Genomic DNA, 22,236 nt, shown 5'->3' on the forward strand with positions numbered 1-22,236 from the left:
TGGTTTGCGGGAGGCGGGGGTAGAGGAGACCCAATAATACCCCAGGTCTCAGCCAAGCTGGAGAATGCCTGGAAGGGCAGCCTCAAGGACCCTTAGAACATGCTGGGACAGTGGCACAGCTTTCAGAATTCCAGGTAAACCTGAAAAACCCAAGCAGGACATCTGGCCCACTCGATGGCGGGGCAGGCTAGACTCTTGATGTGGTAGCCTTGGAAGGGGTCAGTCAGCTCACTGCCTACAGGGCCAGGGGCCAGGGCTCCCACCCAACCAGAATCGAGGGTAAATATCCTCTCAGGGGTCTTCTAATTTCATAGGCGACCATGGAGTAAGTGGAGCCAGTAGGCCTTTGAGGAGGACAAAGCAGAGATGCAGCATGATTGGGGCTAAATCTTCAGGTGAGTATTTTTCAAACTGTAGGTTCTGACCCATTCAAGGGTCATGAAATCATGATTCATGATTGAACCCAATTCAGTGGGTTGTCACCAAATGTTTAGACTATAACAGAAAATAGCAGAGTACATTGTATATAGTAGGTGCTGTTTCACTAAATACGTGGGTGTTTGTGTGTGGACATGTCTAAATCATTGAGATGTAAAATGGATTTCTTTTTTTTTTTTTGGCTGTGCCACATGGTATGCAGGATCTTAGTTCCCCGACCAAGGATCAAACCCGCGCCCCCCTGCAGTAGAAGTGCGGAGTCCTAACTACTGGACCACCAGCGAAGTCCCTAAAATGGATTTCTTACTGTGAGTTACAGTTTTAAAAAAGTTTGAAAGCTGATGTTCTTGATAGGTGGGTGGATACCATTAAAGGGTCATCCCACCCAAAGGGCAGGAGGCTAAGACCCGATCCAGGGGACTGCTGGAGGTAAGCAGATCCGACTTGGCTTTGTGGGAAAGCATTGGGTTTGGAGTCGGGCAGAGCTGGACTCCAGTCCTGACTCTGCATCCAACTAGTTGTGTGACTCTGGGCAAGACGCCTAATGCCTCTGGCTTTGTCACTTGCAGGTGTAAGTGACGTCAGTAGCTTCCTCGCTGACGGTGGACAGCTGGCGCCCCGTGAGTTAGCGGTGCTCTTCTCCGGCATCTGGATGAGGTCAGTTCTCACGGGCTCTTGCAGGCAGCAGCAGCCCCAGGGCCCCTGTTTCGGCCCCTCCCTCTTCGCGCTCTGCCAGCTCAGCTGAGGGGCAGTGGCTGACAGGGATTCCCCATCCTCCATCCCACCCACCCCAGCACCTTCTAGGATGAAGATGAGAAATAATGAGACAGCAGTCTCTAGGAAGGAGATTCAGGAGAGGAAAAAGAAACAAGTTTTATTTAAGCCCCAAACACTCGGCTAGAAAAACCAAAAAGGAGAGAGAGCAGGAAAGTGGGAGAAGAAAAGGGACATTAAAAAAGAGAGACAGAGAAAACACAGCAACCCTTTTCCATTTAGAAATTGTCAAGTTACACTGACAGAGATCACAGAATATCCACAGAAGCCATCACTGCTACACCAACACGGGCCCTACAGGGTGGAGAGGGCGGGGTGCGGAGCCGGGCTCGCCCTGGGGGGTCCCACCTGGGACCCCTCTCAGAGCCTCGGGCCTGAGGCTCCTGGGGAAACAGCATATTGTGGAAGGGGTGGGAGAGAAACCCCCCATGCGAGTAACACAGCACAGTGGGCAGGGGCTGGGGGGACCAGCTACAGGGGTCCCCCCAGACGTCTTGGTTTTCTCTTGGTCAAGCACACACTGATGGACAGAGCAGCGAGGCGCATGCAGCTGGGGGGGCCTTGACGTGCTGGGGGCTTTGAGAGGGCCCAGGGGCTGGGGGCTTGGGAGGGGAGCCGGAGCGAGTGGTGCAGGGACGAGGGACCATACACACAGGCGCTCCCACACGTGGGGTCTACACGCATGTGCACGTGCATGCGCAGCTCACACACCCCTCCACGTACACCCTTCTGTCCACTCACATACAGGTCACACATTACACGCGTTCTCACATGCCAAGCTCCTCCACATCAATGTGCAGGTGGGCATATACCAATGCCCAGGCCAGTTACATGCACCGCTGTGCGCACGCCTCCCTGCACACGTGTGGGAGGTCACGCCTGTGCACGCTCATGCTTCCTTCCTTCCACACACTGGTGAATAGACTTGTGCCAGTGGATACACACACACACACACACACACACACACAGAGGCTGCGCACAACTCCTCCTGTAAATGTGCAGGCACCAAAATGAAAGATGCAAATTCCACTGGGCTCCATGTGAGCGGGTGGGGTGGGGCACAGGACTCCCTCCGTTTGCTCCCTTGTGGATGGACACGCCCTTCCCCTCTGCCCCCCACAGGAGACATTCAACTCAGGACAATGACGGTGGGGCAAACGTTCAGGGCACAGGGTTGAGAGTGGGAGGTGGGGCAAGGGAAGAGTAGCAAGCAGAGAGTAATGGAGTGGAGGGAGGAGGGGGCACCACTCCCCCCTTCCCTCCCAAGTCAGGGTGTCTCTGTACAGCCGAATCAAACCGAACCGTTTCACTGGACCACAGAAGCCAGGCCAATGTGCCCACCTTCTAGCCCCCTCCCCTGCCAAAACAGCGGCCAGGGAGAGAGTGCCGTGGTTTTCTTTTTTTTTTCTTTTTTAAATATTTATATATATTTATATTACGTATATTATATATATATATAATATGTAAATATATTTTTAAAACAATATAAAATGTTAAGACACTTCACTTAAATGTAAAGAGTTGCCTGCAATTAAAAGTAATTGCATCATTTATGAGGTCCTTTTTTTGTTTTTTTTTTTTCTATTTTCCAGGGGTTTTTTTTTTCAGGACGGATTTTTTTTTTTTACCTCTTCTTTTGTTATTTTTCAAAAAGGCTTGCTTGCCTTTGTACAAAAATGATCCAAAGCTAGAAAACAAGGATGAGCCAACAAAAACAACAACAGAAAAAGAAAGAAATGAAGGAACACAACCCAATTCCCCTCCCGCCCCAAACCTCCACAGCTCCCCCTGGCTCTCCCCAAACGCCAGGCTCCAGGGTCTAGGAGCTTCTGCCCCTTCGATGGCTCCTTCTTTCTGTGCTTACTCGGGGAGACTAATCCCAACGCCCCCTCCCCTGTGCTTACCCCACTTTGTGCTCCAAATAGGAATCCTGCTCCCTGGGGACCCCACTCCATCTTCCTCCTCCTCCCCCAACCACATACTCTCCCTTCTGGCCCCTCACTGTGCCCTGGGGGGAGTGGGGCTAAGAGCCAAAACTGGTCTCTCCCGCTCCTTCTCAGGACCCCACTAAAAGCAAGCCTCACTGCCCACAGCCTCTGCAAAGCAGGCGCCCACAGGCTGGGGGTGGTGCTGGCTGGCTGGTCAGGCTTCAGGGACCCTCGAGGATCTCACCAGGGGTCCCCAGTCCTTCCCTGAAAACCCTCAAATCTCAAAGAGGATGGTTGAAGGTCAAGTCACCCCACCTGTGAGGTCAGAGCTGTCCTCGCTGCCCCCCATGAAGCCCCCCTCTATTCCCCCCACTTCCCTCACACCAGACCCTCCCCACCCTCGAGGCCTCAAAATCTAATTTGCTATAGGCCCTTCATTCTTGCCCACCCCACCCCCGTTAAATAAGTTAATGCCATTTAAAGTGCTAAATTAGGAAACTAAAAGTACCAAATACCCCTCCTCGGGGCTGCCCTCTCCCAGGGCAGTGTCCCCAGTGTCAGGCTGTCTGCTCAACCCACCACCCACAGCCAGCAGTCCAGAGGTGCCCCTGCCTCCGATCGGCGCCAGCCAGGCAGCTCCGCACCACAGGAAGGTGGTCCCGGGAAGCCAGCTCCTCTCCGAGGACACACAGATTCCACGGCCTCACACCACCCTGAGGCCCCTCCACCTCTGGCCTCCCTCTCCAGCCCGTCTGTCTCGACTCCAGGCCCACCCAGGCGTGAGTGGACGGGAGCAGAGAAGCAGCGGTGTTGAGTCACATCCCGAGGCTGGACAGGTGGGGCGCCTCCAGGGCCAAAGTCTCCCTACGTCCCATTTTCCAGCCTGATTTTGGGGTTGGTCCAATGTCCAGGTTTTCCTCCAGGCAGGCTTCTGAGGAAGGGGAGAGGGGGTGTCTGTCTGCTCCAAGCCTCCACTGCGCAGAGTTTGCTTGGAGTGCTCTTGGGAGGAGCGTGTGGGAGATGGGGAGGTGGGGGCAGGGGTGCAGGAACTTCAGGATGGACTTGGGAGGGAAAGTGGGGAAAGAGAAAAGGAGGCATGATGACAGGAAGTGTGCCATTCTGGAAGAGGAAATCAAGGGAAGGTGTCATGTTTTGGTTTTTAGTTTTACTGGTTTGCTTTTTCTTTTTTTTCTTTTTTTTTTAAAAAAAAGATAATTAAAAGTGAATCATTAAAAAAACCAAAAACACCAACAGGGGATGGGCAGAGAGAGCTGAGGACGGGCCACCTTCGGGGGGTCTGGAGAATGGTGTCGGGGTGGGGTGGAGATGAAGGGTAGCCGAGAAGAGAAATGGCAGGGATGAGGGAGGGGGCAGGCGGGGGTGGGGGGTAAGGGAGTTTCTAGAAGGAGATGGAAGAATTCCTCGCCCCAAAGGAAGTCAATACGGGAATGGAGGTTCTGGAAGCCGAGGGCTTTTCTGAGACTGGGCTTGAGGTCTCATTCGACCCGCTCATCTCTTTAGACGGTTTAGTGGCCTGGAACAAAAACAGAGGTCAGGGGTCAGAGACAGGAAGGGGAGCCTTCGCGCTGGCCCCCAGTTACAGTTTCAAAAAGTGAAAAATCTCCACAAATCCAAGAGAAAATTAACTGCAAACAGTAGAAATCAGAGGAGGATGTGGAGAGAGTGAGTGGTCCCCTAAGACAGGGGAGGAGGGGGGCCACAGCAGGAGCAGAAAGGGGGCACGGGGTTGGAACAGAGGGCCTGGGGTGGGAGGGCAGGTCCACGGTTACTGATAGGAAAGAGAGAAGGCGGGAGACAGAGACCAGAGAAGCACAAGGGAGGGCAGCCCAGGGCCAGGATGGGGACCAGGACACGGACCAGGAGCAGACCGGGTGGGGAGCAGGGAGAGGGCAGGAGAAGGGAGGAAGAGGTGAAATGTTAGCTGTCAAAGGGGAGGCGGGAGGGGGGCAGCCCCGGCTGGGGGTAGGTGGGCCCAAGCGGCCAGCAGCCCAGTCAGGGCCCCTTCCAACCCCAGCAGGTCTTACAGGGGCACCTGAGGAATGAGCGTGTCCTCCTGGGGGGGCGCTTCTTTAAAGACCCTCCCCCCGCCGCCTCCTGCCCCGCAAGTGTTCGTCCAGCTCTGAGCTGTGCCTTGTGGGTAACGGGAGGTCACCCCCTCATGACGTGTCCGGTACTCAGGGGTCACCTCTGACAGAAACAGCCGTGCCCCCTCCTCACCTCCAGCGGACCCCTTGCATTTACACTGGTCCTGGAGGTGATGGCCTGTCACAAATGCAGACTCCAGGGCCCCGCCCCAGGGTCCCATCTCTAGCGTGAGCTCAGGAATCTGCATTTTAGGCAGGCGCCCCACGTGATCCCGCTGCACAGTTAACTCTGAGATCACTCGATTAGGGCACCATAGACCAGGTTTCCTCCCTGTAGTTGTAGCCACTGTCCCTCCTGGCCTTGCGTAGCTACCGGCCCATCCTGATGCAGAAAGACAGACGGGGAGAGGGCTAGAAGCACAGTGCTGTGGCTCACCGTCAGAGCCCCCTGCAGCCCGGGTCTGCGCACGGCCGCGCCCTTTCTCCCCGACCTACACTATCGCCCAGCTGCTGGGCAGCCCCTATCAGACGCTCCGCAGGGGGAAACCCAGACGGTGCCTCCCGCAGCCTGGAAGGGAACCAAGGAGACCGTATGTACCTGACTGGCTGACAGTGAACCCGCCCTTGAGGTTGCTGCTCACATTTCTTCCTCCACACGTGCACAGCAATCCAGCTGTGGGTTATGCTCACCACACTGCAGTCTGAGGTCTACATTTCCCCCTTTATGAACATCTAGGCAAGAGTTCCCCGTTTGGGTCTTCTAACGCCTCTCGTCGTGACTGGCTGCTCATTCCTTACTCAGAGGGGTTCCAGGCCCACAGCCCCACATCCTAGCAACCACTCAGCCCTTTGCCGAGTGCCACGTGCCAGGCATGGCCTGTGTTCGCAGGGTCCGGGTACCTGGGCCTGGAGACAGACTCATTTAAACACAACCTAGAGGGGACTTCCCCGTTGGTTAAGAATCCGCCTGCCAATGGAGGGGACATAGGTTCAAGCCCTGGTCCAGGAAGATCCCACATGCCGCGGAGAAACTAAGCCCGTGCACCACAACTACTGAGCCTGCGTGCCACAACTACTGAAGCCCACACGCCTAGAGCCCGTGCTCCTCAACAAGAGAAGCCCCCGCTTGCCACAACTAGAGAAAGCCCGTGCGCAGCAACGGAGACCCAATGCAGCCAAAAACAGAAATAAATAAATTAATTTAAAAAATAATTAAAAAGAAATAAAGACAACCAAGAGCTTTCTTCCTCCTTTATCACTTACTTTGGGCTCCAGTCCCACCCCTCCCCGCCCATCACTTCCCGTTTAGAGTTCTTTCTCCCAAAGCCAGGTGGAAGGGGAGCACACCTGCTTTCTCCTGTGTCCCTTCACATCCCACTGCGTCCCAAGCCAGCTGTTGGTTCCCTCCTGGCTGTCCTCTTTGGTCTCAGCTCGCCTCTCTAGTTAAAAGCTTTTTCCATTCCTTCCCTTTAGCATTTGTCAAGAGCCTCGGTCTACTCCGAGCTTTGGTCTTTGGAACACCTGCCTTCCGGCTTGTGCCGCCACCTGACTCCTGCATTCACTCAGGTGATGTGTCCTCGCCTAGGCGATGTCCCCCTTCTCCTACAGCCGGTGCAAGGCCTTTAAACTTCAGCAAGCAGCAGCGTTCACCGGCTTACGTGGATACCCCCCTTCTGCATGGAGACCTCTTATACTTGCTCTGTGAGCATTTGTTTTGTAACAACGTCTCAGGCCATCTTCCCTCCCGGGAGACTGGCCGCAGCAGCGTCCAAAACCCACTTTTCTGAAGCTGAGGGAGCATGTCCAACTGTGTCCAGTGAGCATGTCCTGTGCTGCTCAGAGCTCTCAGCTGGCACAGCTGCTGTCTCTGAAGGTTCTCGTTGCTTCCGTGTCACCAGCCAGTCCTCCCCCCGTTGCTCTTAATTATGTCCAGAGAAACAGAGCTTTGCCACCTTTGTGACAGGCAGAAACCTCATAGATGGTCAGCTTTAGCTGGGGGAGACTGGAACCGTTAGCCAGACCCAAAGGGCTGAACCCCACACCCCTCCCCTTCCTGTGGGCCAGAGTCTAGCTCCCTCTCTGCGCCCCGAGCCTGCTGACCTGTCCCTCCGGGCTACGAGGCATAGATTTCCACACAAGCGTAGGTCATCTTGGTGCTGCCGACCCTGTTGGTGCCTCCTCCAGGGCCATTCCCAGGGCCACCTCCTCCTGCCCACATGCCCTTCTTTTTTTTTTTTTAAATAAATTTATTTATTTTATTTTATTTATGGCTGTGTTGGGTCTTCGTTTCTGTGCGAGGGCTTTCTCCAGTTGCGGCAAGTGGGGGCCACTCTTAATCGCGGTGCGCGGGCCTCTCACTATCGTGGCCTCTCTTGTTGCGGAGCACAGGCTCCAGACACACAGGCTCGGCAATTGTGGCTCACAGGCCTAGTCTCTCCGCGGCATGTGGGATCTTCCCAGACCAGGGCTCGAACCCGTGTCCCCTGCATTGGCAGGCGGATTCTCAACCACTGCGCCACCAGGGAAGCCCCCACGTGCCCTTCTTCCTAGCTATTTGCCTGAATCAGGCACTGGGCTGGCAGAAGAGGTGCGGCTTCCCCCAGCCCAAGGGGAATGGGTCCTGATAAAACCTATGGCAATTCAAGCCGTTCCCTTCTCCTAGCCAGTGACTGACCTAGAGACAGGCAATGAGTAGAGAGGGGAGGTCACTTGGGGGCCTCTGGGGAAGGTTCTCCTGCTCCTAAAATGATCTGTGTGCCTAGGAGCCCTGGAATGAAGGCAGATGTGTTCGGGTGGGGTGGGATGATTGGCCAACAGAACAGAAATATGGAAGGAACACAGGTCTTGATGTCCTTGAGCTGCTGAATTCCCCAACCCTGGAACCTCCTTGCTTCTTGTTTCGTTAGCTAATACCTTTCCTTGTTGTTTAAGCCATTTTGGAGTTTCTGTTATGTGCAGCTAAAACCGCTTAGACTGCTACATGTGAGGCCCACCACTGTTCCTCTAATGTTGTTGTCAACAGCGCTCCCGTCATGAGTGCTGTCTCCCCAAGGGTTGGCGGCACCCACGGAGTTATGCTTCCCAGCAAAGCAGTAGAATCCAGCATTAGGACAAGCAGAATTTGTATCTGGCAGACCTGGGTTTAAGTCCCAGCTCTGCCACTTCCTAACCGTGTGACCTGAGGCAGGTATCCCTCTGGGTCTTCATGTCGTTACTCGCAAAGCAGGGATAACAGTCCCTACAGCACCAGAATCACGTGAGACGATGCACACAGAGCACGAGGCCCAATGCCTGCACTCAGGATGCAGGCAATAAATGGTAGCTATTATTATTATATCATTAGTATATTAACATTTCAAGTCTGCATTGTCTAGTTCCACCTGGATTGGGCCTGATCAGTGGCAAATTCATTCATTCCTTCACCTAACCAACAAATATTTATTGAGTGCCTATGTGTGCCAAGTACTGTTCTAGGTGCTGTAGGGATGTAGCAGTGACAAAAGGGTTAATGCACATATTTTTAAAGATATAAAGGTGTTACGAGGATTAAATAAGATACTTAAAATTGGTACAGAAGAGGGGTGCTATTTTCTATTTGCCTCTCCATCCCCAGATCTGATTTCTGCCCTGCTCTGCACCCTGGTTGGCTGACCCCGCCATGCCTTGGCTGGCTGGCTTGGCTGGGTTTGGCCATTGGGGATTATGACAGGGCGGAAAGAGAGAGGGGGTAAAGTTTCTTCCTTACTCCCTCCCCACTTGGTGCCATGTCGCTGGCATGCTGTGCCCTCCATAACTATAGCACCTACTGTCCAGCTCTCACAGGACTCCCTAAACCCTATGTCCCCAGACCCCTCCCCCCAGGGAGGTCCAGCTTCCTGCTCTCACTGGTCCCTGGGTGCCTCAGCATCTCTTGCTGGTCCCTTCATTACAGTCTCTTCACTGGAACCAATGGAGGAGATACACTAGGTGTCCAACAGTTGCTTAGCCCTAGTAGAAGAGGGGGTGTCCACAGTTTCATGCCTGCACCAAGCCCTTGATCCTTGTCCCCTGAGAATCTGGCTCTCATCCCACCCCTGAATCTTGAGCACAACATCCAAGAGCTTTTCCCCAATCATTTCCTCTGATTTCTCTGTGGTATCAGGCACTGTTGCACCCCCTCTCGGAACTTTCTCCACTCCTCCACCCCGATTTCTCTGTCTGGTCCTGGCACTTCTATTCCCCTCCCCCTCATCATTGGCAAGGCAGCTTCGAGCTCCTAGTGTCAGAACCCCGAGATGAAGGAGAGGCCTCTGTCCAGCCCTTGGCCCTGACAAAGGTACAGTGCAGCCAAGCATGGTGGCGACTCCTTCCCTTTGGAGAGCGCTCTGTGGCTTTCGAAGCTCTTTCCCACACACGGTATTATATTACATGAACTCAGAAGCCGGCCTCTGGGTTTTCGTCCCCATTGTACAGATGAGGAAAAAGGCTTCAGAAGGCAGAGGACTTTGACCAGGGTCACAGACTGAGCTGGGATGGAACGGTGCCCTGGCCTGAGGATGGAGGGCCAGGTGATATGGGTGACTGGAGCAAATGGAGGGGCTGGGGTCGGGGGTGGGGGGCGGGCAGGGAGAACTGGGCTGAGGGAGCCGAGGTTGGTCATGAAGCGCCAGGGCGGCCAGTGAGGGAGTTTTGATTTTCTTACCCGGCCGGGGCTGGAGGGCACGGGTCTGTAAGCTGGGGGAGTGATAAAATCAAATCCGCATTTTACAAACAACCCTCCCCACCCCGCAGGTCTGGGAAGATAGGTTAGGGGTCACAGAAGTTGCAGGGAAACCTTAGAAGGGCACGCACTGGGGTACCGAGGCACAGGATAATTTTTTCCCCTGCTGCTTTATAACGTTTCTTTACTTTAAAACATTTCTGCAAAGAACGTGTAATACTTCATTAGAGAGAAGATGCTTTTTTAAAGAAAGGTTTCTAGAAAAGTGAAAGTGACAGAGATACAGCCAGACCAGTCACGTGGGAAGAGAGGAGCACCATGTAGCTGGGGAAGGTGAGGGAGGGGGGGAGCTCAGCGGACCCCTCAGCGTAGGTGCATGCCCGGGGCCGGTGACTTTCCCAAGTGGCGAGCAGCGAGCAGCGGGGGCAGGCTTGAGCTCAGAACAGACACCTGGGCAGGGACAGATGGCGCCTGGTGCCCAAGGAGAGGAGCACGTGGTGTGAGGAGCAGAGAGGCTGTGGAAGAAGATGGACGCGGAGGAGTGAAGAGGGGGGCAGAGGAGAGTTGCCCAGGAGGGTCAGTGAGGGCCGACAAGGGAGGAGAGGATGCCAAGGAGCGAGGGTCCCACGGCCCCCCAGTGCATGTAGGGGGGGCAGGGTATGTGCCCAACACGCTGCAGAGAGGTGGGTAGAGCACGGTGCAAAGAGGCCATTTGGAGGCCACTGGAGACCTAGCCAAGCCCAGGGGTGAGGTTGGAAGGAAGTAGGAGGAGGGGGTGGGTTGAGGAATGAACGGACGAGAGGGCGTGGAGGCGATGGAGGTGACTGGAGGGGTAGGAGAGAGGGCAACAGGTAGAGGAGCTGGGTGCTGGGGGAGTTGGGAGTCAGGGTGAGAGGTGGGGAGCATAATTCCAGAGGAGGGAGGCGCCCGCTGAAGAGGCTGAAGCAACTCTGTGAAGGGGTGGGGGGCGGGGTGTCAGTCTGGATTTGAACACTGCTCCAGCACTTGCCAGCCCTGTGACCTTGGGTAAAGCCTCAGTTTCCCCATCTGTCAAATGGGGATAATACGGCCCATCCTTAGAGTAGTGAGTGTGCAATGAATTAATGTGTGTGTCTGGCACAAGTGAACACCCCGGGAATGTCAGCAGCTGTTCTAGACACCGAAGAGAGACCAGCCTGGACAGGATGAGGGGAACTCATCCTTGGTGGTGGCAGGAAAAAGAGCTGGGGTGGGGTTGGCAGGATGTGGCTGGGGACCCATGAGGAAGACGGGTGGCCAGCAGGGAGCTAGTGAGGGGCCTGGCTGGCCCGTCTCCACTGGACTCTCCAGAGGACCAGCAGGCAGGCCTGTGTGCCCAGGGCTGGGCAGAGCCATGTGGTGGGAAGGGCTTTGGGATCCCTGGGTCCCAGTCCTGGCTTTAATGCCACCTTGCTGTGGGCCCGTGGGAAGTCCCTTTCCTTCTCTGAGCTTTCCCCTCATCTATAAAGGAGGTGGCTAGACTTGCCCATCTCTCACCTCCTGCCTCTGAGCCTAGAACTTTCTTCAAGTCACAGCATCTGGACATTGCATGACCCCTACTCCCACCCAGCACTCAGAATGGACCTGGCATACAGGAACTGCTCGGAAATATTTACTGAACCAAATGAGTGCACTAAAGGTCTCTCTAAACATCGAGGCCTGAGGACCATCTGCATCTTCCGACCAGGCCACAGGTGAGCCACAGGGCAGAAACATCCACGGGTGAGGCTGTCAACTCTATATACCGTCCCAGGCCCACTAATTAAATCTGAAAGAGGGTGCAGCGCCTCCACCACTACTACGGCACCCACCGGGGGGCCGAAGTACTTCTCCCCTTTCTCCCCCTCCCCATTAACCACACTGCAACCCAAACACGAGACTGAAAAGCAGATGCAAAACTGGTTTCTCCCTTAGTTGGGAGGTGGTCTAAGAGCTAAGAGGGAGGCTGAGATGAGAGTGGGGACCCCAGAGAGCAGGTGGGACCTGAGAGCAGAGGGAAGGAAGCAGAGGCGGGGAGTGGAGTGGCAGGAAGACAGGCATAAAGGCCCCTTCCACACCCCGGGGCCACCAGCCTCAGCAGGGTCTTGTCCAGGAGCGGCTGAGGAGACAGCCCTCTCTGGTCCTGAGTGAGGGGCCTTCTGAGAAAGGAGCCATCTGGCTGAGAACCAGATCCTGAGCGCTGGGACTGGAGAGAGGAAGGAGAAGATGGCTTAAGGGACCGGTGGGGCAGTCCTGGCAGGGAGGACCTCTCTGGGCCGCCGGCAGGAAGGTGGTCACAGGAATACTGGCAGGAGATGACCAGCACACAGCAGGAGCACACAGCACTGCCAGTGGGGAGGGGGAGGGGGTCTGGATGGGGCCCAGGCCCCGCCCCCGTGGTGCCCAGGCTTACCTGCTGCTGGGCCTGGATCCTCATGTACTCGGCCCTCTGCTTGCCATGCTTGCCTTTGTCGGGGCTGCCTGCCTGGCCCTGGGCCGCCTTCAGCCGAGAGGTCCCCGGAGTCACCACCTTCATGGGCGGCACACTGCCACCGCCACTCTGCAGGAAGAGGAACAGGGTCAGGACTGGAGGTGGGATCACACAGGCACCCCAGGCGCAGTGGGCCCTCTGAGACCTGGAGAGCCCTCCCTGGCTCCACACCCCACCCAGGAATCAGGCCCACTCTCTGAGGCCAGGTTTAAGGCCTCCCTGCAGGAGAGGGGACGGGGCCCCCGGCCAGGTTCCCAACAGCTCCTGGGTGAGAACCCTGGTGGCTTCCTTGAGTAGCCCGGGGGCAGCTGGTGCCCTTCTGGGGGAGCCAGTTTTAAGGTGAAGGTCCCTGGCACCACCACCACCACCACCCCTGGCCCGAGAGAACGTGCCTGAGATTTGGGGGAGGGGTCTTTATAATGGCAGACAAAGTAGGATTGGCAGCCCCAGGCCCACATCTTCCTCTGAATGGGAGGATGGGGGCGAAGTCTCCCTAGAGATGGACAAGTCCAGCCCCCTTGAACCACCCCAGGGACCAGGCCTGCCCGGAAGGGTTCTGGGGATCCAGAGGCGCAGGCAGAGAAACAGCAGAGACAGAGAGAGTCAGACAGGAGAGGAGGAGGGGAGTGTGGGGATGGAAAAGGGGGAAAGAACTTTATTTGTCGGTTTACAGATACAGAGCAGAGGGGAGAGGCCCTGGTCCCCGCCACGGCTGGTTAGGCTGATCCCTGGGCAGGCCAGCTTCCCAGCCTGCCAGGGGCTCTGCCTGCAAACCCAGCCTGGCACCGGGCTCCCAGGAGGGTGGCGGGGCTGAGAGAAGGCCAGTGGGAGGAGGGGGCTGCCGTGGTGCTCCTGCAGCCTCCCACTCCCTCCAGCTCTGAGACTGGAGCCGGAAGATAAGAGGAGAGGACGGGGCAGGAGGCAGCCACCTGGGGACCAGGGGCCGGGGGTGGGGGGCTGCCAGGGGACCCCGCGGCAGGGGCCGTGCCCATCTGGCTCAGGGTGGCTTCCAGCTCCCGGAGCGTCTCCTCCAGGCTGTCCATCCGCTGGGTGGTGGCACCGCGCCCCGTGCAGCCCAGGCCAGCAGCACGCTGACCCCTGCTCTCCCCGCTGCAGGGTTGGGCGTCGTGTCCAGAGTCTTTGAGGGTCTCCTCTGGGTAGGTCTCGGCAGCGGAGGGCTCCTGGGTCCTGTCTGGGGCAGGTGCCCGAGAACAGGGGACCCCAGCTCCTTCCTTTTCTGGGCTGCAGCTCCCTGTCTCCAGTCTCTTCAGAGCCGCCCCTTCCTTCTCCAGCATCGAGCTGTTCCTGGGCTGGGAAACCTCAGCCATTAGCCCTGGAGGGGCCCGTGGATTACCCCAGCCCCTCCCGCTGCCAGCCAGGGTCCGGGGTCGTGGGGTAGGGGTTGTCCTAAGACCGGGTTCCTCAAGCCTGGCCTCTGGTGGAGAGGGAGGTTTGGGGGCACACTCTGTCAAGATGATCCGGGGGACGCAGAAGGGCCTGGGGCCTGCGGCAGCCTGCGGGGACAGGAAAGATGAGGGAGAGTGTGATCCCTGCAACCAAAGCACCCTGAGCTGGGATGGGGGGTCACATGTGGGTGAGCCCAGCCCTTTCCTTTCACAGATGGGGAAACCGAGGCAGGGGAGGGTCCTGACTGAGTTTACCCAGCAAGTTAGAGGCAAAGCTGGGACTAGGATTCAGGCCTTTTTCCACCACATCCTACGGTCTCCCACTTTCTGGCAAAGATGCCAGTTTACCTAGAAGCACAGACACATGTTTACTTCTCATCACCCATGTTAAACTCTGAGAGCAGCTCTCATGGTTACTGCCAGGAGTTTGCCCATCTGTGCGATGGAGTAACAATAACGTGAGGCTGGTGGAAGATGAAGTGAGCTCAAGTGGGCACCTGCTTGGAACAATGCCTGGCACGGCGTAAGTGCTCGATAGATATTAGCTATTTGTGGACTTGAACTGAATGTCCGAGACCCGCAGCCCCGTGTGGGTGGAGACCAGGTGTTGGCCTCTGGCCTCGGAGGGTGGGTCTGCCATCCTCATCTCAGGCCAGAGTCTCCTGGTCCCTACCCCTTACTTCCGGAGCTTTCTCTGACGGCTTCACAGTCACAACGGGAGGGGCTCAGCTAAGTCCCTCTGCTGCACAGGCTTGGGCAAAGCTAGAGCATCTGCCTCTGTGTGAGCGTCCCGGGCTCTGGCTTTGGTGGGGGCACAGAGAGAGGTCCCCAGTCACCCCTACCCCACTTGAGTGAATTCTGGTCTAATTCTGAGCAGAGTCTTATACCAGGAACTGCCATATACGCCTTCATCTTTAATCCTTTCTGTTGCCCGTGAAATGGCTACTACTCTCATCACTTTACAGATGAGAAAACTGAGGTGGGGGGGTGTCATGTAATTTACCCAAGGTCACTTACCCACAGCTAGCTAGTGGCAGAGCCAGGATTTGAACCCAGGCAGTCTGACTCCAAGTCCAGTGCTCTTTCCACTAAAAGGAGCCATGGGGAGATGTGGGGGGGGGGCAGCAGGGACCCCCAGCCCCCCCGCCCAAGGCAACCCACCCAGCCCTGCCACCTGCTTACCTGGATGTGGCAGGTGCAGACTGGGAAGGCAGAGAGGGCGACCCATGCCCGCCCGGCTCCACTGCCCGATGGCGCCTCAGGATGCAGAAGGGCAGCCAGCCCAAAGGGCCAGTGGAGAGGCTCTGCCCACTGGACCCCATCAGGATTGGCTTCCAGGGCCAGAAAGGCGCAGTGGCTGGGTGCAGTGGGCCAAGGTGCCGAGGGCACAGCCAGCCTGGGGCAGCCCTGCCGTACTGTTCACCCCCAGACGGCTCCTTGGACTGCTCTGTGCCCATCCTCTGCCCAGCAGACAGCACTGTCTACTCGTTTGGTGCCTGTCTGCTCCCCCCGCCAGGGAGCCAAAGCACCACCAGGCCTCAAGCCAGGTTAGAAATCAGGTGGCGGCCAGCACAGAACCCACTGTGGGCCAAGAGAACCAGGTGAGGAAGGTGAACACGTGCGTGCATGGGAGGCTCCCCTCTGCAGAGCAGACGCCCTCCTGCTACAACCTAACTGGGCAGAGGGAGAGATTCCCAGACCACCGCCCCGCAATTCCCCCTCCCCAACCAAGCACAGCCCCCTGGGGTGCAGACAGCAGGTCACCCTCAAATTCCCAAGAAAAAATAAAAAGGAAGTAAGTGCAGCAGGACAGCAGCAAGGACTGAAGTTAGAGAGAAGGAAGAAACTCCCAATGCCGAAAGACAGAACCGGCAGCCAAGGAAGGGCATGGGTTTCTTCCATCCCAAGCTCTCTGCCCAGATGGGGCCATGGGGTGGAGAGAGGCTGTAAATGAGTCTTCCTCCTGGGCATCCTGGTGCCCAGTGCAAGGCATAGATTCTAGTGGGAGAAAGAGCCCCCACTTGGCACAGGCAGCAGAGTAGGGGAGATGGGGGCAGGGACTAGGCAAGGGCTCAGGACAGTGTCAGACTTTGAGTTGGGCCTAAAGTCATGTAACAAGCAAGATCCAAACTCCAATCTTGGACCAAGACAAAACGTGGGCTTCGGGCCAGACCTAAACTCTGGCTGCAGATAGGAACAAAATACCCAAGCCACCACAGGCCAGACCCGGAATCAAGCCTGTAAGGAAATGCAGACCCAAGGGGGGCCACCAGGTACCAGGCTGCTGGAGTCTGGAGAGGGAAGGAAGGGTGATGCACCCGTCCTTGGGGCGGGGGAGGGGGTGAGGCCGTGGCAGTGGCGGGACTCAGGGATGTGACTGGCAGGTTCTAGCGGGTTAGCGTGAGAAGTGAGGAGAGGAAGCGTGGAGGCACAGGCAGAGAGAGCGCCGTGAGAGGTGGGGGGCAGCCCGTTACCTTCCATGTGGGGCCCGGGGCTGAGCCCCCAGGAGGCCCCGGGTCCTGGGGGAACAGCAAGGTGGGGATCGGCTGGCGGCAGGGCGTGGGGGGGAGGGGAGACACTGAGCTTCTCTCAAACACCTGGGGAGCAGAAGGTGGGGGCAGGTTTGGAGGAGGGGGTACAGGGAGGATGGGGGTGCTGGGCTCTGACCCAGGCACTCATGGGGAGGGGGTGGCCTGGGCTGGCACTCCTTGGCCCCTCACCATGGCCATTGGCCACCAGAGGCCCTGGTGGTCCAGGTCTTCAGCCTCTTGGAGAGGGGTGCTGAGAACACTCGAGTCTGGGTGACTTACAGCAGTGGGAGGGGGTCAAGGTATATAGGTGAGTTTGTTAGAGCTTCTGTTCTCAGAACACTAGGGGATGGGGGTCTCAGAGCACAGGAGGTGTCAGGGCAGTTGCACGGCGTCTCAGACACTAAAGTAAAAAACTCAAACATGCAGGGAGGGGCTTTAGACCCCCTCCCCCACTTTACAGTGGAGAAGAAACTGAGGCAAGAAGGACAGGATCCTGAACCAGCCTCAGTGGGGAGCCAAGAATCCAGTCCCCTGTCCTAGTCCGGGCACCTCACCCTGGGGTCAGCTTGACAGGGAAAGGGAGGGGGCCTGGCTGATGCCTCAGGGGCCAGGTGCGCCCCTGACCCACCTCCAGCTCTGCGATGATGCGGTCCTCATCGTCCTCATCCTTGATGGCAGAGGCCATGATGGGGGGTGTGGAGGCCGGGCGGGCCACCTCGGACACGGCTCGGCGCAGCTTCACTTGGGGCTTCTGCACCTCCAGCTCCTCAGACTCGGCCTTCTGCAAGGGCCCGGTCCCCATCAAGACCAGGCCCTGGCCCCCTCCAGCTCACCTCCTAGGCCCTATCACTTCCAGACCATCTCCCACCTGCCCCAGCTCCTCATCTGCCGGGACGGCCCCTTCCCATGGAGGAAGCCCAAGCCAGAAGTAGAGTCACCACTGGCCAGCCTCCTTCCTTTCCTTCCACTTCCTCTGAGAGAGGGGACCACCCCAGAGAGTCTCCAGAGGTCATCTCAGGCATGCCCCCAACTCAGCCCCCTGACCCCTACCCAAGCGGTGGCGGTACCTTGATGAAGGCCGAGTCCTTCTTGCTGGTGACCACGACCTCTCCAGTGCGCGTGGTGGTCAGGCCATGGGAGGAGGGGAAGCTCCGGCGGGGAGGGGGCGGCGGGGGCGACTTGGAGGGCTTCTCCGTGCGGTATCGGGGCACTGTCAGCTCATCTGCGGGCAGCCAAGGGACTGGGGGTCAGGGGACTTGTAACCCTGGAGTCTGTGCGCCACATCTGACTCCAGGGTTAGGATAAACCTGGCTTCCTCCTCCAGGGAGGAAGGGAGAGGAACGCTCAGGGGAAAGGACACAGGCCCCCTCCTCCTTCTCTCCTACCTCCCCGTGCAATCCAACCCCAAGCCCTGTTGCTCCTCCCCTTACAGCACTCTCACGCCTTGCTACTCAAAGTGTGGCCCGTGGAACAACAGCATTGGCAGCACCTGGGAGCTTGTTAGAAATGCAGAAGCTCAGGCCCCACCCAGAGCTGCTGAATCAGAATCCACGTTCTAGCAGATCCCCGGGTGATTTCACGTGCACATTCAAGTCTGAGAATCGCTGCTCTAATCCATCCCTTTCTTGCCCGGCCCTCAGCCCTGCCCTGCACAGATCTTCATCCTTTCTCCATCAAGAGAGAGTGGTTATACTATTCTGAGAGTCTGACCCCACCCACCAGGCTCTCCTTTCCCCCAATTCTTCCTGGGGTGGGGGCTGCTTCCTGGGCAACCTTCAGAAAAGTCACTCAAGCCTGACATTCCTCTGCCTTTGATCCCCCAGTGATTCCCCATGACCCCAAACCATGTTCAAATTTCTTGGCCCAGCACCCTCTGTGCCTGCCAACCTTTCAGCTTCAGCTCTGCTTACTACTCCCTGGTCTGGACCCAGCTGGGCAACACCAAACACACACCTCCAGGCATTTGTATGTGCTGTTTCTCCCTGGAATGCCCTCTTTCACTAGCCAGGGAAATGCAAGACTCCAATGGAAAGTCCCCTTCCATGGGAAGCCCTTCCTGCCCTTCCAGGGCCTCCTCTAGGACAGCATTTAGCACCTGAATCCTGTTTCTGGTTTACACACGAGGTATGGCCTGGGACAGATTACTTAACCACACTGAGCCTTAGTGTCCTCATCTGTAAAATGGAAATAATTACTATATCTGCCTCCTGGGATTGTTGTAAAATTATAAGGATTGATACATAGAAAGCATTTGGAGCAGTTCTTGCCGCATAGTAAGTGCTTGATAAACACAGATGTTAGTATTATTCTCCCACGAAATTTTAAGCTCTTTGAAAGCAGCCTTATCTCCTTATCCCCAGCACCTAGCACATAGTGGGTGCTTAACAAATATATGTGGCAGGAATGAATAAATGCGTGAATGACAATTGCCATTTCTGGTTCGGGCTTCTCACAGGCTCAGGGAGCCCAGGAACCCCGTCCGTATAGCTCAGCACTGCACCCGCACCCCGTCTCAGCACAGCCTCGCTTCTGGCACACACGCTGGGTCAGAACGTGCAGGGGGATGACCCTCTGCCTGGACTTGCTCGTCCTCCCTGCATGGTCCTCTCAGCAGCAGTCAGAGCAGTGGGAAAAATCCCTGCATGGAGTCCGGTGCTATCCCCTCCTTCTGGGTCTCCCTTCGTGGCTGAGGGGCAGGCCAGCACCTCCCTCCTCTGGCAGCCCGACCACAAAGATTCTCACTCCCAAGCGCCTCCCCCATCAACCTGAGAGCTCCCGAGGCTGGGGCTCCCCTCCTCTGGGCTCTTCGCCAGCCCCCTACCTGCCCCCATACCTGAGCCTCTCCTTCCACTGGGCTCCGTTCGGGGGGTTGCCTTCTGGCTGTGGGGCATCTTGGGGGGCTTGTGGTCAGGGGTGGGGGCTGGGCCGGGGTGGGCCTTGCTCCCACAGTCCAGGTCAGGGATGGCCTTCAGCAGCTCTGCCTGTGTCTCCTCCAGAAGCCGGTTGATGTCCTTGGCGCTGTACTGGGTCAGGGCTGCCCGCTTCTCCTCCCAGTCCCACTCGGCAGCCTTGAGAGGAGGGGTCGACAGTCAGGACTGAAGCGGCTGCCCTGCTCCTGGACCTTTGGGGCCTCAGCCACCATGCAAGGAATGGAAAGGAAGCCTCCCGTTTGGGCCGAGCCTCGGGCTTCTCCTTGAGTATTACGTGCTTTCCCTGTGAGTCCGGAATACCACCTTCATTACAAACTACTCTTGGGATAAACTTAGACCTGCTTTTAGACATTCTATTCTGTTTCACTGAGCACATAATCTACTCCTATGCTAACACCACACTGCCTTGATTACCATAGGTTTATAATATGCTTTTCTGTCTAGCAGGACTAATGTCACCCTCAATATGCTTCTCGGACTTCCTCGTCTCCCAGGAACAAGTCCCCACGTGTTGGCACTTGCCAATCTAGGACGGTGGTGAGAACGTGTGAGCCTAGTTCTGGCCCCCCCCATGCCGGGCCCAGCACCTCAACAGACACAGCCTTGTCCACGCTTCTCTTGCCAGGAGTGTCCAGGCCTTTGGTGGGGTTGCCCGCCTTCGGGGTCGGAGGGGCCCCCTCGGTTGGCCCGCTCATCTCGTGGAGCTTCAGTGGAGGGCTGGGGGGTGGCATTTCAAAGTCTAAGCTCTTGTTGAAGTCAGTCTCGGCTGTCACCTTCTTGGGGGACTGATTCAGGAGGTTGCTGGGGGGTGGCCACGCACCTTCGTCCACTTGCCTGGGGTTGGGAGAGTTGGGAGCAGCTGTGAGGCCTGCAGGGTGGTGGCCCCATGGGAGGGAAGCCTGGCCTGGGGGAGGTGGGGTTTGAGGAGGGTTCTGGGATCTTGCAGGACAAGTGGAAGGGCCTGGGGAGGAGTGACTGCATCCGGCAAATGGGAGGGCCAAGCCTACAACATGCACGGGGCCACAGGTCAGAGCTGAGGTGCAGATCCAGTCAGCACACCAGTGAGCTTTGTGGGAATTGGGATAAGGGGTCAGGTTGACCTATCGATTTAGCTCAGTGTGTGACCCCACTGGGAAACTGGAGGTCAGAGATAAGAACTCAGGGATAGAATGACCTTCGGATCTGGGCCAGCGTGTCTGTGACCCCACGGCAGCGCTTGAGTAGCCCATCCAGGCGCTGTGGCTCCTCCTTCAGGAACTTCACTGCCTCCACCTCCACACGCAGCACTACCCGCATCTTGCTCTGCAGGCCTGGGAAGTGAGCTGAGGGGAAGGGAAGGAGTGAGCTGGGGAGGGAGCAGCTCCGAGGATTGGGAGGATGGGCAGTGGGGTGGGGGTAGGGGTGCCCCCAGGCTCACCCTTGAGTTCAGTCAGCGTCTCCCCGAGCTGCTTCAGCACCAGCGCCTTCTCTTCCAGCTCGGGCCCAGGCACCAGTCGGTGGTTGTGGGACACGTCCCTCTGGATCTTCTCCACTGACTTCTCCAGGTCACTGCAGCCACAGAAAGACCCTTTCAGCCCCTCTGGCCCCAGCCCAGCCCCCTGAAATTGGGCAGCTGGAAAGAAATCAGGCCACCAATCAGATCAAAATTAAAAGCCATCCTCCAGGCCACAAGCCCAAGTGAAATCAGAAAGCCAAACTTCAGAGATGAGACTTCAGAGGCACTCCCTAACAGGTGCCCTGGGTCCCCTCTTTGAAGTTCTGATCTTTAGCAACATCAATCCAAATCTCCCTCCCGATAACTTGCATCCTCTGATACTGATTATGCCAAGGACACAGCAGAGAAATTGGCAGCTTTTCAGAGAACTGGAGGCAGTTGCATGTGCTCCTAAAGAGTCTCTTCTTTTTCAGGGTGGCACTGCCACGTCCATCTACCTTTGCTCAAGTGATTCAGACGCTCAGCCTCTTTCCTCAATGACAAAGCTGCTTTCAATTTTCAGATGGTTTATGCTGAGCTTGTGGGGTTTTTTTCTTTTTTTTAAATTTATTTATTTATTTATTTTTGGCTGCATTGGGTCTTCGTTGGTGCGCTCAGGCTTTCTCTAGTTGTGGCGAGCGGGGGCTACTCTTAGTGGCGGTGCACGGGCTTCTCACTGAGGTGGCTTCTCTTGTTGCAGAGCACAGGCTCTAGGTGCGCAGGCTTCAGTAGTTGTGGTGCGTGGGCTCAGTAGTTGTGGCGCACGGGCTTAGTTGCTCCGTGGCATGTGGGATCTTCCCGGACCAGGGCTGGAACCTGTGTCCCCTGGATTGGTAGGCAGATTCTTAACCACTGCACCACCAGGGAAGCCCTTGTGTCATTTTAAAACCCTCCATATTTCTAAAATGTAAATCAGACCACCAAGTCACCACCACCTGTTTTGAACCCGAAATGGATCCCAACATTTTGAGGCTAAAATCCAAATTCTTCAATGTAGCCAAGAAGGGTATGAGGGTAGTAGTTGAAAATTTGGCCCTGGAGTCAGACAGATCCAAATTCCAATCCCAGCTCTGCCCGACCCAGCAGAGATCTTAGACAAGTTACTGACTGCCTCCAGGTCTCAATTTCCTCACCCAAAAAAATGGGGATGGTAAGAGTTCCTCCCTCCTGGGGCCACTGTGAGGATTAAATGAGCTAATGCAAGGGGTCAGTCCCTGGGAGCTGCTCTTATTTTCTCTCCAGCTACATCCACTGTCCTCCTCGTCTGGCTTGCTTCTGTTTAGAACCATCCAGAATTGCTGAGGTCCTTGTATGTGCTGCTCTCCCTGGGCCTCTATAATGCCATTTCCTCTGCCTAGAACACTCCATTTCGCACCCCCGCCCACCTACACTTCCCTACAACCTCTCCCCCCTTCCCTACGCTTGGGGTTGGGGGTCTGCTTCCTTCCTGGAGCTCCTGTTTG

At 56.7% G+C, this 22,236-nt stretch overlaps 1 protein-coding gene across 6 annotated transcripts in view; it reads right to left on the minus strand.

Moving 5' to 3' along the window:
• Positions 1 to 3,605: 3,605 nt before the first annotated feature.
• Positions 3,606 to 22,236, minus strand: part of SRCIN1 (SRC kinase signaling inhibitor 1) — a 68,088-nt gene continuing 49,457 nt past the window's right edge. Inside the window, exons 14-23 of one of the 6 annotated variants that reach the window (XM_059907675.1) lie at positions 20,717 to 20,847; positions 20,474 to 20,621; positions 19,887 to 20,133; positions 19,203 to 19,437; positions 17,437 to 17,591; positions 16,998 to 17,150; positions 16,313 to 16,435; positions 13,787 to 13,867; positions 12,355 to 12,501; positions 3,606 to 4,674 (exon numbers count right to left, since the gene is read on the minus strand). In XM_059907675.1, coding sequence (XP_059763658.1) covers positions 4,540 to 4,674; positions 12,355 to 12,501; positions 13,787 to 13,867; positions 16,313 to 16,435; positions 16,998 to 17,150; positions 17,437 to 17,591; positions 19,203 to 19,437; positions 19,887 to 20,133; positions 20,474 to 20,621; positions 20,717 to 20,847 — 1,555 coding nt within the window. In that variant the 3' untranslated portion in view covers positions 3,606 to 4,539. Of the gene's footprint in view, positions 4,675 to 12,354; positions 12,502 to 13,361; positions 13,947 to 14,855; positions 14,927 to 15,020; positions 16,436 to 16,997; positions 17,151 to 17,436; positions 17,592 to 19,202; positions 19,438 to 19,886; positions 20,134 to 20,473; positions 20,622 to 20,716; positions 20,848 to 22,236 lie in introns of those variants that run through there. The other 5 variants (XM_059907674.1, XM_059907676.1, XR_009499598.1 and 2 more) reach the window with 5 other exon arrangements.

The sequence above is a fragment of the Balaenoptera ricei genome, chromosome 20, assembly GCF_028023285.1.
Source record: "Balaenoptera ricei isolate mBalRic1 chromosome 20, mBalRic1.hap2, whole genome shotgun sequence".
Classification (NCBI taxonomy): domain Eukaryota; kingdom Metazoa; phylum Chordata; class Mammalia; order Artiodactyla; family Balaenopteridae; genus Balaenoptera; species Balaenoptera ricei.